Raw genomic sequence first — 13,552 nt, 5'->3', positions numbered from 1 at the left:
AGTCAACTTTGGTCATTGAATTTTCCCATTGTACATCACTCTGCCTCGTTTTGAACTTTTTCGGCGATGTTCATTTGTTCTCATAGGCCAGCTGATTGTTGATTGAAAAACTACAGTACAGTTTGCTCCTGGTAGGTACGTACACAAGAATTCGTTAAATCCTCTCAAGGTAAACCCCACTATGATTCAATGTTTTATAGGTAGCATTAACACTCAAGGCATTGTCTTATGGACTAATTTGTATACACTCCTTCTCCGCTGTTCTTCACAGACACAGAGTTCATCACAACTTGCTGGGCAGGCAGCGCAGGCAGCAGACGACAGTTTTTGTTTGTTTCGAGTTTCTGACGTAATAGTCTCTCTGATGTCAACTATCAAATCACGAGAAAGTTTAACAGGTAAGACATATCAAAGATGTCCAACTATTCACACAGACACCTACCTCACACCACAAAAACCAAAGAGGTCAATATAAAAAGCTAAGGAAGCAAATTTGATAAAATTTGCGTGCAGTTTAGTAATAATATACATGTATGTAACTCTTTGGAAGAAAATATACTCGTACAAGTTGGTTCTACCAGATACGGCACTGGAACACGGACATCTCCAAAAGTTCATTCTTCTCACGAACAACATTAGACTTGAACAGACTTGAAGATAGCGTAGTAAAAGCTGGACCTGTTCATCATGTACATGTACCAGTTATCTGGTCATTCGACATATTGGCATATAACTTTTTATTGAGTTTTAAAGGATTTTCGTACTTTTTGTGTTTATTTTGAAAGTCTAGGTCAAACCATGTAGATTTAGTTAGACTGATTGGTAAAGACGATTTACCTGGTTGTCTCCTCAGTATCTTCTGATGATTCCTCTTCTGACTCTGTGTTATAGAATTAATTAATATTTTCAGAATCTTTTTACATATTCTGTAACCCTGAATGTCACACTCTAAATCTGTCTCACTTTCATACATTTACACGCAATACAAAGAGCTCACACAAGTTGTCAACTCTCTTTAAAGTTATGGATGAGGATTTGGTATTTTGGATTTTTAATTTATAAAACAATTTTATCATGGCATCCTACTTGAAAAATCAATGTGAAACAGCATATGTCAAGTCCTTGTTTGTAAATTGCAAAAGATTGATAAATGTGTAAAATGTATGTTATTGTACGTACAATAACAAACTTTTTTTTTAAACTAATTTTTTAGCATTTTGCAATGCATTGAGTCACAAGCACAGACTTGGTCTATGTTATTTTACATTCATTTTTCAAGTAAGTGATAAAATTGTTTATAAATCAAAAATTAAAAATAAATACCCAATCCTCATCCATATGGCCACTTTAATACACAGAGAGACACACAAGTGCACAAAATAACTCATAGTCCTTAACTTAAATATTCACAAAATGTACACCCTGCTCACTCACTAACTCTCTCCTTCACCCAGGTTCAGGTAATGGCTCAATTATTTTGTTATTTGACCGAAAAAAGTCTAGACTGTAGGAATACTATTAGTATTACTAGGATACATCATGTCACTGCCCTCACTGGTCTGCTCTATCCAAAGGGGTTGACTGACATGTGAGGGTGTCCCATCACAACGTACTTTACAGACTAGCCTTAGTACAAGTAGTATTGCAAGTAAACCTGAATTCTCACCTTGTATTTTTAATTTACAAGAGCATGATGATCTACCCATTGCATTTGAGGCTACACAAGAATATTCCCCACCACTGTTTTTATCTGTTGATACAACAATAAGTGAACAAAATCCTTCATCTGTGATCTCCATGATGTAGTTGTCGCCTTCATGTATCCCATAACCATCATGAAACCAAAGAATCTCAGGTTCTGGTACTCCTGTCACCTGACAGTCAAATCGGGCTGAGCTGTTTGCAACCACACTGATGTCTTTTAGAGGCTGCATGAACAATGGTTGGGTGAAGCTAGATCTTCTCTCTCCCTCAGGAGCTAAAAACAGAGATAACAGGAAAATGAGAATTAGTACTGAGTTAGTGGGCCCTCCGAAAGACACAATTTGTATTTGCCATTGATTGAAGGTGTGTATCAATAGAAAGATTGTGCTTGAATAGTATGAATCACGGTTTGTTTTTACATCAGTAAAACAGCTTCTAAACTCAGTGTGTGTCACTTTCAAGAAGAGAGACTTGAAGGTCCAGTTCAAATTAGTATTTACATTTAGATGTGAAAAATAGATGTATGGCAGAGCACAGAGGGTCTATGGGCTGAGTTCTAGAGAAATTTTGTCCAGAACAGAAGAATAATCGTATACAATCCTTATGGCTCCACTGATAAGATAACTAATATTAGAACCTAAGATTAAATCCCTGGCCTTTAACTTTTATTATTTCTCAGGAACTAAAAGGCAGTTTTTCTGGAGAAGAGTTTATTTGGAGGTGGGTGAGGGAATAAGCATGGGCTTAGCCTTTGACAAATATGGTTCAGTTCAAATTAAGATTTATATTTCGATGTGAAAACAGTTGTATGGCAGAGTTGTAGCGAAAGTTCGTCCAGAACAAAAGAATAATTCTTTGTAATTATGTATTATGTATTATGGTGCCACTGAGAACCTGGAATTGAAACCTGTGCCCTTAACTTTTATTTATTCTCAAGTGCTGAAGACAGTTTTCCTCAGACTCAAGAGTCTATTGGGGGATGGATGTGAATAGTATGGAGGGCTTAGCCTTTAACAAATATGATGACATAGATGACAACATACTTTGAACCATGAGGTCACCAGCACAATAGACTTGTCCTTCAGCATTGGTAGCTGTAATGATATATTCACCAGTGTTGTCATAGTGACAGTCTGATATTTCCAAGGAGTACATATCATTTTCATCATATATGCGATATCGACCTTCATTTCGTAACTGTCGACCTCCAAAGAACCAGGTTACTGTTGGTTTGGGTATTCCTGAAAAGCAAACAAGAGGATGTCAAGATTCATGTTCAAGTACATCTGTTGAGATGTTCAAAAATGTGAACATGATCAACTCTGAGTCAGTTAATTCCTGAAAGTTACGTCATAAGAAACAATCTTAGTAGAATAATAATAATAATAATAACAATAATCTTTATTCGTCCAAATAAATTCGAAAATTTGTTGAGCTGTGCCCTAGTGCCCAAGAAGTAGGAGGAAACCGGAGTACCCCGGGGAAAACCTGCGTTATTCGGCAAGGTCAAACTGAGCATCACCCTTCTTACATACAGACCTGGTTAAATTTTAAATCAAACCCAGCCGACACCAGGCAGGGGTCGAACCCAGACTGCAGAGGTAAGAGGCGTACGAGCTAACCGCTCGGCCACCGACAACCCATGTTGAATGTTGATCTCACTGAGAATGCAACCTGTTATTTGGTAGGCTGAGTTTTAAACTATGCCAGTTCAACCATATTTCCGTCTTTCTGTTACAGGTTTCCCAAAGCTTTAGTGAAAAGACTGTAGTGATATGAAATATATTTTAGTTACCTGTCACTCCACACATTAGTTTTGCAGTGGTACCCTTCTCGACTACCAAGCTCTGTAACTTCATTGTCAATTCAGGGGCAGTGACTTCTTCTACACCAATTGTAACCATTGGCATTTTCCATGCACCAAGTTTTTGAACCTCCTCGATTGGGGAATCTCTACTGCAATATGAGAAAAATTAAATCAGCGCTGTAAAAATTTTGAATTTAAGAGCCACTCTCTACATACCTTACAATGGACATATTTGGGGTAAAGGTCTTCCATGGAAAAACATATTAAACTGAAATGAATCGTTACTACTTTTCCTTATCCAGAAAAAGTAACAATTCCTATTGTTGCTTGAGGCATTTGATACTCATGTTTTCTTTCTTTTTGATAACAGAACTTGAAGTAAACAATTTCTGTAAAAGTTGCTCTTAGAGTTAAACAGCAGACTATGCAGCAAATCAAAAATATAGATTAGCGCTCTTTTGACAAGATATCCATTCAAATATATCACCACGCTCTATTTCATAACAATATATCGCTACAATGCTAGCTGTATTTGTTTGAATCTGCCTGTTTCATAGAAAATGCACAATAGCATTCTTTCTGTGAAAGGAAGACCACAACTCAGGTTGTCTCAACGTGGCATGCAATGCACATTGCTGCCACTAGAGGGCACTATTTCATTAAAGGTCCTTCAGTTTACCTTGAAACACTTTCTTCTGCAGATGGTGCTGTTTCATATTCTGATGATCCAGAACCTTAAAAAAAGAAGAATTTGTAAATTTAATCACATTTTCAATTACCCCCTTTCTTATTTAAAGCCATATTTTTCAAAAGTAGATTTTATTTAAATGAAAATATTTTTTTACGTTGTTATACTTATAGTCAGATTCCCAGCTAGCTATATCTCCATTCATTCTTCTTTGTACTCCTAACTTTTTTGCTTTGAATTTGAAAATCTAGTAGTATCATTAATAACTAATCTCCTCTGATTTCAGTAAACAAAAATACTTCCATTATCAATACAGATATAAGCATGCCTTCAACCACAAGTTCTCATGATGTTTTAATACTGCCAACTTTGTTAGTTGCTTGGAAAGGATCATCTTGTCTTGTTGTATAAATAACTAAATCACTTTTGATCGCAGTAAACAAACACATCTGTACTTCTATTCTCTGTACAACTTTAAAATAATGATATAATTGCATACCTTCGACCACAAGTTCTCCTGATGTTTTAGCACTGCCAACTTTGTTAGTTGCTTGGCAAGTATAAACACCGTCATCTTGTCTTGTAGTGTTGTGAATAATCAAACAGCACTGGTGGTCATCTTGATAGAGTACAGAATGAGGTCCTTCTTGGATTACTTTCTTATCTTTGAACCATTGAATATCAGGATCAGGTATACCCTGAACATGGCATTCAAACCGGACAGTGGTTCCATTATTCACTTCCTGGTCTGACAGTTGTTTGGTGAATTCAGGTGCTATACAATGAAAAGATAGTGAATAGGTCATTTTGTGAATTTTAATATCATCCAACTCAGTACAGATATATACAGAATGACTAAAAGTAGTATACATAACATTTCCATCTATATATCATTGTTGTGGGGTCATGATGGTTGAATAGATACTTAGAGTGGTTGGTTTGGAATCTGTAGGTTGCAGGTTTGAGCCTTAATGTAACATTTGTTTATGAATGGCTAAAGTCCTTCAAGGGTAAGTTTGAACCACAATTTTGCCCTAATCAGCCCAGCTGTACAATAGGGAACTTGCAAACCCACCATGTTGAATGTTGCATCGTGGGAAATGTGATAATAAGTACTAATTAGTAGGGTAGTGGTTCAATATGGTTGCTATGTGAATGCTTTAATCCAATGTGCTATAGAACCTACGATGGATTGTGTGCTACCCAGCTAGTTGAGGAAGTACTATAAAGAGCTGTTGTGTCATTATAGGTCTATGCCAGGGGTAATAAATTTAAAATGCTTTGAGCTTAATATCAGAAAATGCTACATAAAAACTAGCATTATTGCAGTTCAAAACTAGTCATACTGTCATCATGTGTTGAAAAGTAATTTTCTAAATTTTAACCAAGGAAATGTACAAGTACTGTACATTATAGACTAGGCAAACAGTCACTAGCTGTCAAAAAGACATTTTCTGACATTTTCTTCATTTTATTTTCATCTGAGGAAATTAAAACTGCATTGAAAACTAGGCAATCACTTTCTGTCAAAGAGTTACCTAATTAGACTTTTGAAAATAAAAATGCTGTACATTCAGGACTTATTAATCACTTTCTTTCAAAAAGTAATTTCCGGAATTTGAATTGCTATCATTTGCTATCAGCAAAGCAACCTGGTATTGAATAATGAATAAACAACTAGATGGCATAATAATCTAATAATATAAAATGTCAAGAAAGTCGCTATTATGCCACATGCAGTAAACAGCTTAGACAGTGTGACAGAACACAATAGGGAACTTGCAAACCCACCATGTTGAATGTTGCATGGGATATGTGATAATAAATACTAATCAATTAGTATTGTAAACAATGTTGATACATTGTTTGTAACAACAGATAATCAATTCATAGTTACCATGACCATTGTGGGAGGTTAATTTTATCATTAGCTCCAGATTAGGTATTACAGTAACCACAGATATTCCCATAGTCCTTTGCGTCTGAGCATGCTAAGTCTGGATTGCAAGTTCCCTATTGAAGACATGCCGTGGCACTAACATTAAAGTCGAATGAATAGTTCCATTGAGGTTTTTCATCACGTTACTTTTCATCTGAGAATCAAAACAATTATAAACTTAGCTTTTGCCACTCTGTAAATGGATATAAATTTCAAATGGAAATGACCATACCTTTGACACTTTTTCTGACAGTGAATCCTCTGAAGGCTGACTGAATTTTGACCACAGCTTTCACCACTTCTTCATCATTAAGATCAAAATCAAATTCAATCTGATCTTCAGCAGTTCTTTCCACAGCAACTTCAGCTACAATTTCAGGAACCACTCTTGTTTCTGCTGGCAAATGCACAACAGATACTTTTTCACCTTCAGTTGGTTCTCGCTTCCCTTCATGTATTATAACTCTCGGCAATGGTGATGCCATTTCAAGTTCTTTGTCGTCTTCACTAGTGGGTTCAACTGTTTCTAAGTTTAGTGGTGCTTCCATCCACATCATTTCAATTGGTACAATTACAACCTGCTCTTCACCTTGCTGTCTGATTGGTGTCTTGGTTGGCTCTACATTCTCTTCATACCCCATACCTTCAGCTATCTCACTCGGTGTAATAATTCTGATTTCTTCAGGCATGGTTTGTACAACACCTGTTTCCTTCACATCAGTTGAACTATCTGCAATATCAATGTCTTCAGTGATTTCTGAGGGCGTAACAACCACAAATTCATCTCCCCTCAAAGCTGTCTTCTCTCTTTTCGCTTCTTTTGCAAATTCACCTTGAAGTTCTGCCATTTCACTGGGTGTTATTACTTCCATTTCAGGAGCAGTTGTTTCTAAAGTCACAATTTTCTCACCTTGACCAGCTGAATCCTTCACATCAATATCTTCGACCACTTCAGATGAAAATCCAAGAACAAGTTCTTCACCGATCTCTGCTTTTGTGAGTTTGATTGCTTCTGGTTCAGTTTTATCCTGGAGTTCAGCTCTTTCACTGGGTGTAATAAGCTCCATTTCTACAGGTACAGATATGGTGGATGTGAGTTTTTCAGCTGGAGATTCCATTCCTGGTTGAATCTGCATTTGTGTTGTTTCGCTCGGTGTCACTAATTTCAATTCTTGTGGAACAATCACTGAAGGTCTATGCTCTGGTGCTAGAACTGATGCCTGTGTGTCTAAGCCACCAGTCATTTCACTTGCCATTACAACAGTCAACTGTTCCCCCTCTGCAGCTTGTGTCACTCTTTCTGTTTTATCTTCGGGGATGTATTCCACCTCTGCAGTTTCACTTGAAGTTACAAGTTTCACTTCTTGTGGTATGCGGACTGAAACTTTTCTCTCTGATGGCACGGCTGATGTAGGCACATCAAGATCACCTGCTATTTCAGTAGGCATTATAACATTCAATTCTCCACCCTCTGTTGCTGTCTCTGCTCTTGTTTCATCAGCTTTTATAGTATACTGCATCTCTGCAGTTTCACTTGGAGTTACTAATTCAAATTGTGTAGGAACAGCAGTTGATACTATTATTTCTTGCTCCTTCTCTTCATCTCTTACATCAATATCTTCCGTGCCTTCAGAAGGTGTTACAACTACCTTTTCTTCTCCAGTGACAGCCTGCAACACTTTTTGTTCTTCCACACCAGCAAGCAACCATTCAACTTTCTCTATAGGTGTAATAACTTCAAGTTCTGAAAGCTGAATGGATGGTCTGGGTCCTTGTTGACTTATCATCTCAGTATCTTCAGGTATATCAATTTCTTCTACGGTTTCTGTTATTCCTGCCAGTAACTCTTGATTTGCAAGTACCCGAGTTTGCTCTTGCCTTGCTGATTCTTCTGTAGACACATACTCTGCTGCAATTTCCATTGGTGTAGAGATTCTCCACACATCTGCTGTTTCTCCTTCATCTCCTTTCAGGGTTTCTGTCACAACAGCTCTTTCTACAGTCAAACCCTCAGCACGTTCTGTGGGGGCAGTAATCCTTCTTTCTTCAGCTGTAACTGTTTCTGAATGTTCAACCTTTTCTTTTATTTCCTCAGCTGATAAACCTTCAACTGATTCAAGTTGTGCCACGATTGCAACTTCCTCTGCTGTGACTTGAGGAACTGATTGTCTTCTAACTTTGTCATCTACGTCCGGCACTGATAACCCTTCCACCATCTCACTGGGGGCAACGATTCTTTGATGATCAACTCTCAGCTGAGCATGTTCTCTCCCTTGAACTTGTTCTGCTAACAAACCTTGAACTTCTTCCATTGGTTGAACAATACGAAACTCTTCAGCTTGTACTTTCACTTGTTGAGTCTGTGCTTGTAATTGTTCTGTAGTTATATTTGCAGAGATTTCATAAGGTGTGGTAGATACTTGCAACTCGTCAGCTTTCATTTCAATGTGTACCTTCTGTGGTGTAGGAACTGGTGCTAGACCGCCAACTACTTCAGCAGGTTTTATCAATTCCATTTCTTCAGCTGCTTGAGCTGCTATATCAGCAGTCCTTTCAATTACAGGAGCTTTACCATCAAAAGTACCAGCTGTTTCCTCGGAAGCAACAAATGCAAATTCCTCACTCTCAAACTGAGCACTTGCTCGCTGTTTTCGAGTTGGAGAAATTTCAGTCCTGACTTCTTCGGTGCTTTCAATTGGAGTAACAATTTGAAACTCACCGATTTCTGTGTGTACAACAGTTACCTTCTCTCCAACAGGAAGTTCAGGTTCTCTTTCATCAGTTTCTTCTGGTGTTATCTGTATTTCTTGTTGCTGGCTCTCATGTATTTCCTTCTGTTTTCTTTCTAGAATCTCAACTGTTGATTCTTGTGGTTTAATTTCCAATGGGTAGGCTTCATGTGCTGAAGCTTGCAGTAAGTTTTCAATTTCAGTACTAGAACCCAAACCCTCTGTTGTTTCAGATGGTGTTACAATCCTGACTTCCTCAGCTGTACTTTGTCTTTCCTTTATTGCTTCTTTTTCTGGAGAAATATATGTCATAATTTCTGCCGTTTCTGAAGGTGTTATAATTGCTTGTTCCTCACCTTCGAGCTGAAATGATGGACGCCGTTCTCTAGGTGCTGTACTTAGTATGTTTTCAGCCATTTCTAGTGATTGTACAACTGAAAGTTCTTCAGTATACTGAATATGTGTTGCAGTATGTTGTTCTGGAGACTTGGTCTTGGCCACTTTCTCTGAAATTTCAGTAGGTGTTACTATGGTAACTTGCTGACTTTCTGAAATGGGTTGTGCAACTTGTGGTTTTTCATACTCGCGTCCAAATTCTGTGCTCTCACTGAGTTGAAACTCAAAAGTGTCTTCATGTGCTTCTTGCACAGTTTTGGGAATTGTCTCACTGATTGGTTCATCAGTTTTGGGTGCTTCCACATAGCTTATTTCTTCATCTACGGCTTTAACAAAATCAGTCTCTTGGTCCCTGAGAATTTCACTTTGAATTCCTTGATCTTGCACCTGCTGTGTGATTCCCTGAGTTTCTTCTGGATGAAGATCAAAATAAAATTCACTGTTAAATACTGGTTCAATTTCGACAGAAACTCCTCTGTTTCTGGCTACAGTTATTTCTGATATTTCTAACCCATCAAAGTTATTGAATTGTTGAAAAGACAACTCAACATCAATATTGCTATATATCCTCTTCTTCCTTTCCTCAAGAGATTTAGATTGCATAGAATATGGAACTGTGTTAGTGTTATGAGCTGCAGATGAGATGACAGATGGGTTAGCATTTTCATGGTCATTAGCGTTACCATGGTAATTCCTAGATGTGCTTTTAGACCAGGCATATCTAGAGATGTTACTATTTGTGCGACAGTCATAGCATTCATTGGAAGCTGATATGTTATTATTTTTGTGCATAGTGATTGGCTGAGAGTCAGAAAAACCAGATGTATCCTGAAGAGATGAGTTGTAAGTCGTTGAATCCGACTTGGAGCTCAAGTAGTTCTTGGTGGACAGTATGATTGGCTTAGCTTTGTGGTTTATTGTGTTTATATGAGATGATTGGTTAGCATTATCAAATTCCAGGTGGTGATGATTAGTTAAAGATGTTGTGATTGGTTGGTTAGTATTACCATATTCCACGTGGTGATGATTAGTTAAAGATGTTGTGATTGGTTGGTTAGTATTACCATTTTCCAGGCGGTGATGATTAGTTAAAGATGTTGTGATTGGTTGTTTAGTAATGATGTCAGAAGAGCCAAAAACCAGGTGGCACCGGTTGGTGGACACTGAGATTGATTGGTTTGGGGGTTTCTCTATGGTAATATCAGTTATAGTGCCTGTTGAGTTGTCTAGTTGAACATCAATAATGATTCCTTTGACATCCCGTGGTAAATGGGCCATGTTAAATGAGACTAATGTGTAAATAACAGACAGTGAAAAAGTGAAGTTAGTAGGTGAATTAGTAGTGTACCATAGCTGGTGTCAGTGAATTGTTAGTACCCTAACAATGATTGAAACTATTGCCGATGTTAATTTCCATTTCCATTACCTTCCATAAGGTCACATTTCCAAACCTTACCTCACGAGCTTTCAATAATTTTTTTTTTAGATATACAGTGCCCCCTCCAGTGTTGTCTATTTACAATGATGTTGTGTATTGTTCTTAAAGTGGAAAACTCTGCCAGGAAATAAAGCATTTTCATAAACTTTGGGTTCTGGAGAGTCATTTCCTGATTTTATATCACCTACACTGCATGAGAATTTATAGAAAAACTAATTTCAAGTTGTACTTTTTGGGGGGAATTTTGGCTGTGGGCCACATTGCCTCTTGGGAGTCAGCAGAAAAACATATGAAATAGGTAAACAGTGAATATCCATGGCAACATTCACTGAAGCCTTGAAGGTAATAACTTATGCACTCAGGAGTTTATGAAAATGCCTTTATTTCCTGGCTAAGCCTTCCCCCTTCAGTCTTTCTTTGTATAGAGCATTACATGGATTTACACTCTGAAATATTTGACAAACTAAATATTTTAACAACTGTGATAGAACTTTATTCCTATCTCTTTCTACCTGGACAACAGTTTACCGGTGGAGGGCCTTTGATATATTCCTCTACAATGCCAACAAGAGACAACTTAGCAGTCCAAGTGGTCGATTGATCGATCAACCAATTGCTCGCTTGCTCGATCACTTGCTCGCTCGTTCACGCACAAACGCACGCACGCACACACACATACGCACTCACTAACTCACTCACTCACTCACTCACTCACTCACTCACTCAGTTAGTCATTCAGTCAATCAATCAATCAATCAATCAATCAATCAGTTGGCAAAATGCCATTACAGGGCAGCTCCTTGATGGTACATCAAACTGTTCATATCATAACCACCTGTTGCTCACAGCTGTTGATGGAGTCAGCCGGCTCTATTGTTTACATTCTCATTTTTCTTCCACTAGCAATGTTATTGATCTGTTTTGACCCTCAAAGCTGGTATTTTGTATATTTATTTATCTATCTACTATTAATAGATGACATTTAAGGTTAAAATGATCCCTGACAGTTTCAAATATAATTTTTCTTCCACTAGTACGATATATTTATATGTTTTCAAGTCTCAGAATCTGATGTTACATTAATTCTTTTATTCTGCCTACCAGTATACCAGTCATTTTTCTTCCACTAGCAATATCATTGATCTGTGTTCATTTCTCAATTTCTAGTGTTTCATCCACTAGCAATATCATTGATCTGTGTTCATTTATCAATTTCTGGTGTTTCATCCACTAGCAATATCATTTATCTGTGTTCATTTATCAATTTCTAGTGTTTCATCCACTAGCAATATCATTGATCTGTGTTCATTTATCAATTTCTGGTGTTTCATCCACTAGCAATATCATTGATCTGTGTTCATTTCTCAATTTCTGGTGTTTCATCTACTAGCAATATCATTGATCTGTGTTCATTTCTCAATTTCTGGTGTTTCATCCACTAGCAATATCATTGATCTGTGTTCATTTCTCAATTTCTGGTGTTTCATCTACTAGCAATATCATTGATCTGTGTTCATTTCTCAATTTCTGGTGTTTCATCCACTAGCAATATCATTGATCTGTGTTCATTTCTCAATTTCTGGTGTTTCTCCACTAGCAATATCATTGACCTGTGTTCATTTCTCAATTTCTGGTGTTTCATCCATTAGCAATATCATTGATCTCTCAATTTCTGGTGTTTCATGTTTTTCATATTTATCTTCTTATGATATTTTAGGTTATTAAAATGATTCCACACTCACCTTTTTCTCTTTTGATTTTAAAAGTAGACCTGTAGACCTGTAGTCACTATATCCTAGCTCAGACTCACGTCAACATACTAACTGCTTTATCAAAAGGACACCAATCTCATTTGATGTAATAGTGTTTTGTAACAACCCACTCCAACTATAAGCTCCACTTAATGTTAACATCTCTTGAGCCCTATCATTTATGTACTATATAATTTGCATGAAAAAAGAATTATTTTGATCCCTGCTGTTTCTTTTGTAATTTCAATCATTTCTATATAATAACTACTTTTCATTCAATTTTACAGCGTGGTTGTCAAAAAAGATATTTCTCTACACTAATTGAGTATAACAACGGTCTGAATTGCCAACTCGTTTCATACCTAATTGGACTTTTTTCTCGGAAACTTAAAATCTTAAAAAATACCAGAGTCTAGATTTCCAAGCATGTATGTACAATGTAGATTACTAGATATCTAACTACCCCTATCATAATATGTATCATAATATGTATGTTGACTCTGGCTTCGAATTGTGTTTAATATGAAAACTAACATATATGCTCAGTGATATTTAAGTTGCTTCTTCTTCTCATAGTATAGTATAGTGTAGTGTAGTGTAGTGTAGTGTAGTGTAGTGTAGTGTAATGTAGTGTAGTGTAGTGTAGTGTAGTGTAGTGACGTGGTGTAGTGTAGTGTAGTGTAGTGTAGTGTAGTGTAGTGTAGTGTAGTGTAGTGTAGTGTAGTGTAGTGTAGTGACTAGTGGTGTAGCGTAGTGTAGTATAGTATAGTGTAGTGTAGTGTAGTGTAGTGTACCAATGTTAGTATAGTGTAGTGTAGTGTAGTGTAGTGTAGTGTAGTATAGTATAGTATAGTATAGTATAGTATAGTATAGTATAGTGACTAGTGGTGTAGCGTAGTGTAGTATAGTATAGTGTAGTGTAGTGTAGTGTAGTGTACCAATGTTAGTATAGTGTAGTGTAGTGTAGTGTAGTGTAGTATAGTATAGTATAGTATAGTATAGTATAGTATAGTATAGTATAGTATAGTATAGTATAGTGTAGTGTAGTATATTTTATTTGAATGAAAAAAGGAGCTCATTTATAATGCAGATCAAAATGT

The 13,552-nt window shown here is 36.9% G+C and overlaps 1 protein-coding gene across 1 annotated transcript in view; it reads right to left on the bottom strand.

The window, feature by feature from the left end:
* Positions 1 to 13,552, bottom strand: part of LOC144450554 (muscle M-line assembly protein unc-89-like) — a 144,961-nt gene that overhangs the window by 36,692 nt on the left and 94,717 nt on the right. Inside the window, exons 27-33 of the mRNA XM_078141198.1 lie at positions 6,371 to 9,676; positions 4,699 to 4,974; positions 4,191 to 4,245; positions 3,500 to 3,660; positions 2,748 to 2,945; positions 1,667 to 1,978; positions 838 to 880 (exon numbers count right to left, since the gene is read on the bottom strand). Coding sequence (XP_077997324.1) covers positions 838 to 880; positions 1,667 to 1,978; positions 2,748 to 2,945; positions 3,500 to 3,660; positions 4,191 to 4,245; positions 4,699 to 4,974; positions 6,371 to 9,676 — 4,351 coding nt within the window. The remainder of the gene's footprint in view (positions 1 to 837; positions 881 to 1,666; positions 1,979 to 2,747; positions 2,946 to 3,499; positions 3,661 to 4,190; positions 4,246 to 4,698; positions 4,975 to 6,370; positions 9,677 to 13,552) is intronic.

This window comes from Glandiceps talaboti, chromosome 20 (genome assembly GCF_964340395.1).
Source record: "Glandiceps talaboti chromosome 20, keGlaTala1.1, whole genome shotgun sequence".
Lineage (NCBI taxonomy): Eukaryota > Metazoa > Hemichordata > Enteropneusta > Spengelidae > Glandiceps > Glandiceps talaboti.
This window is presented reverse-complemented; position numbering and strand designations above follow the sequence as displayed.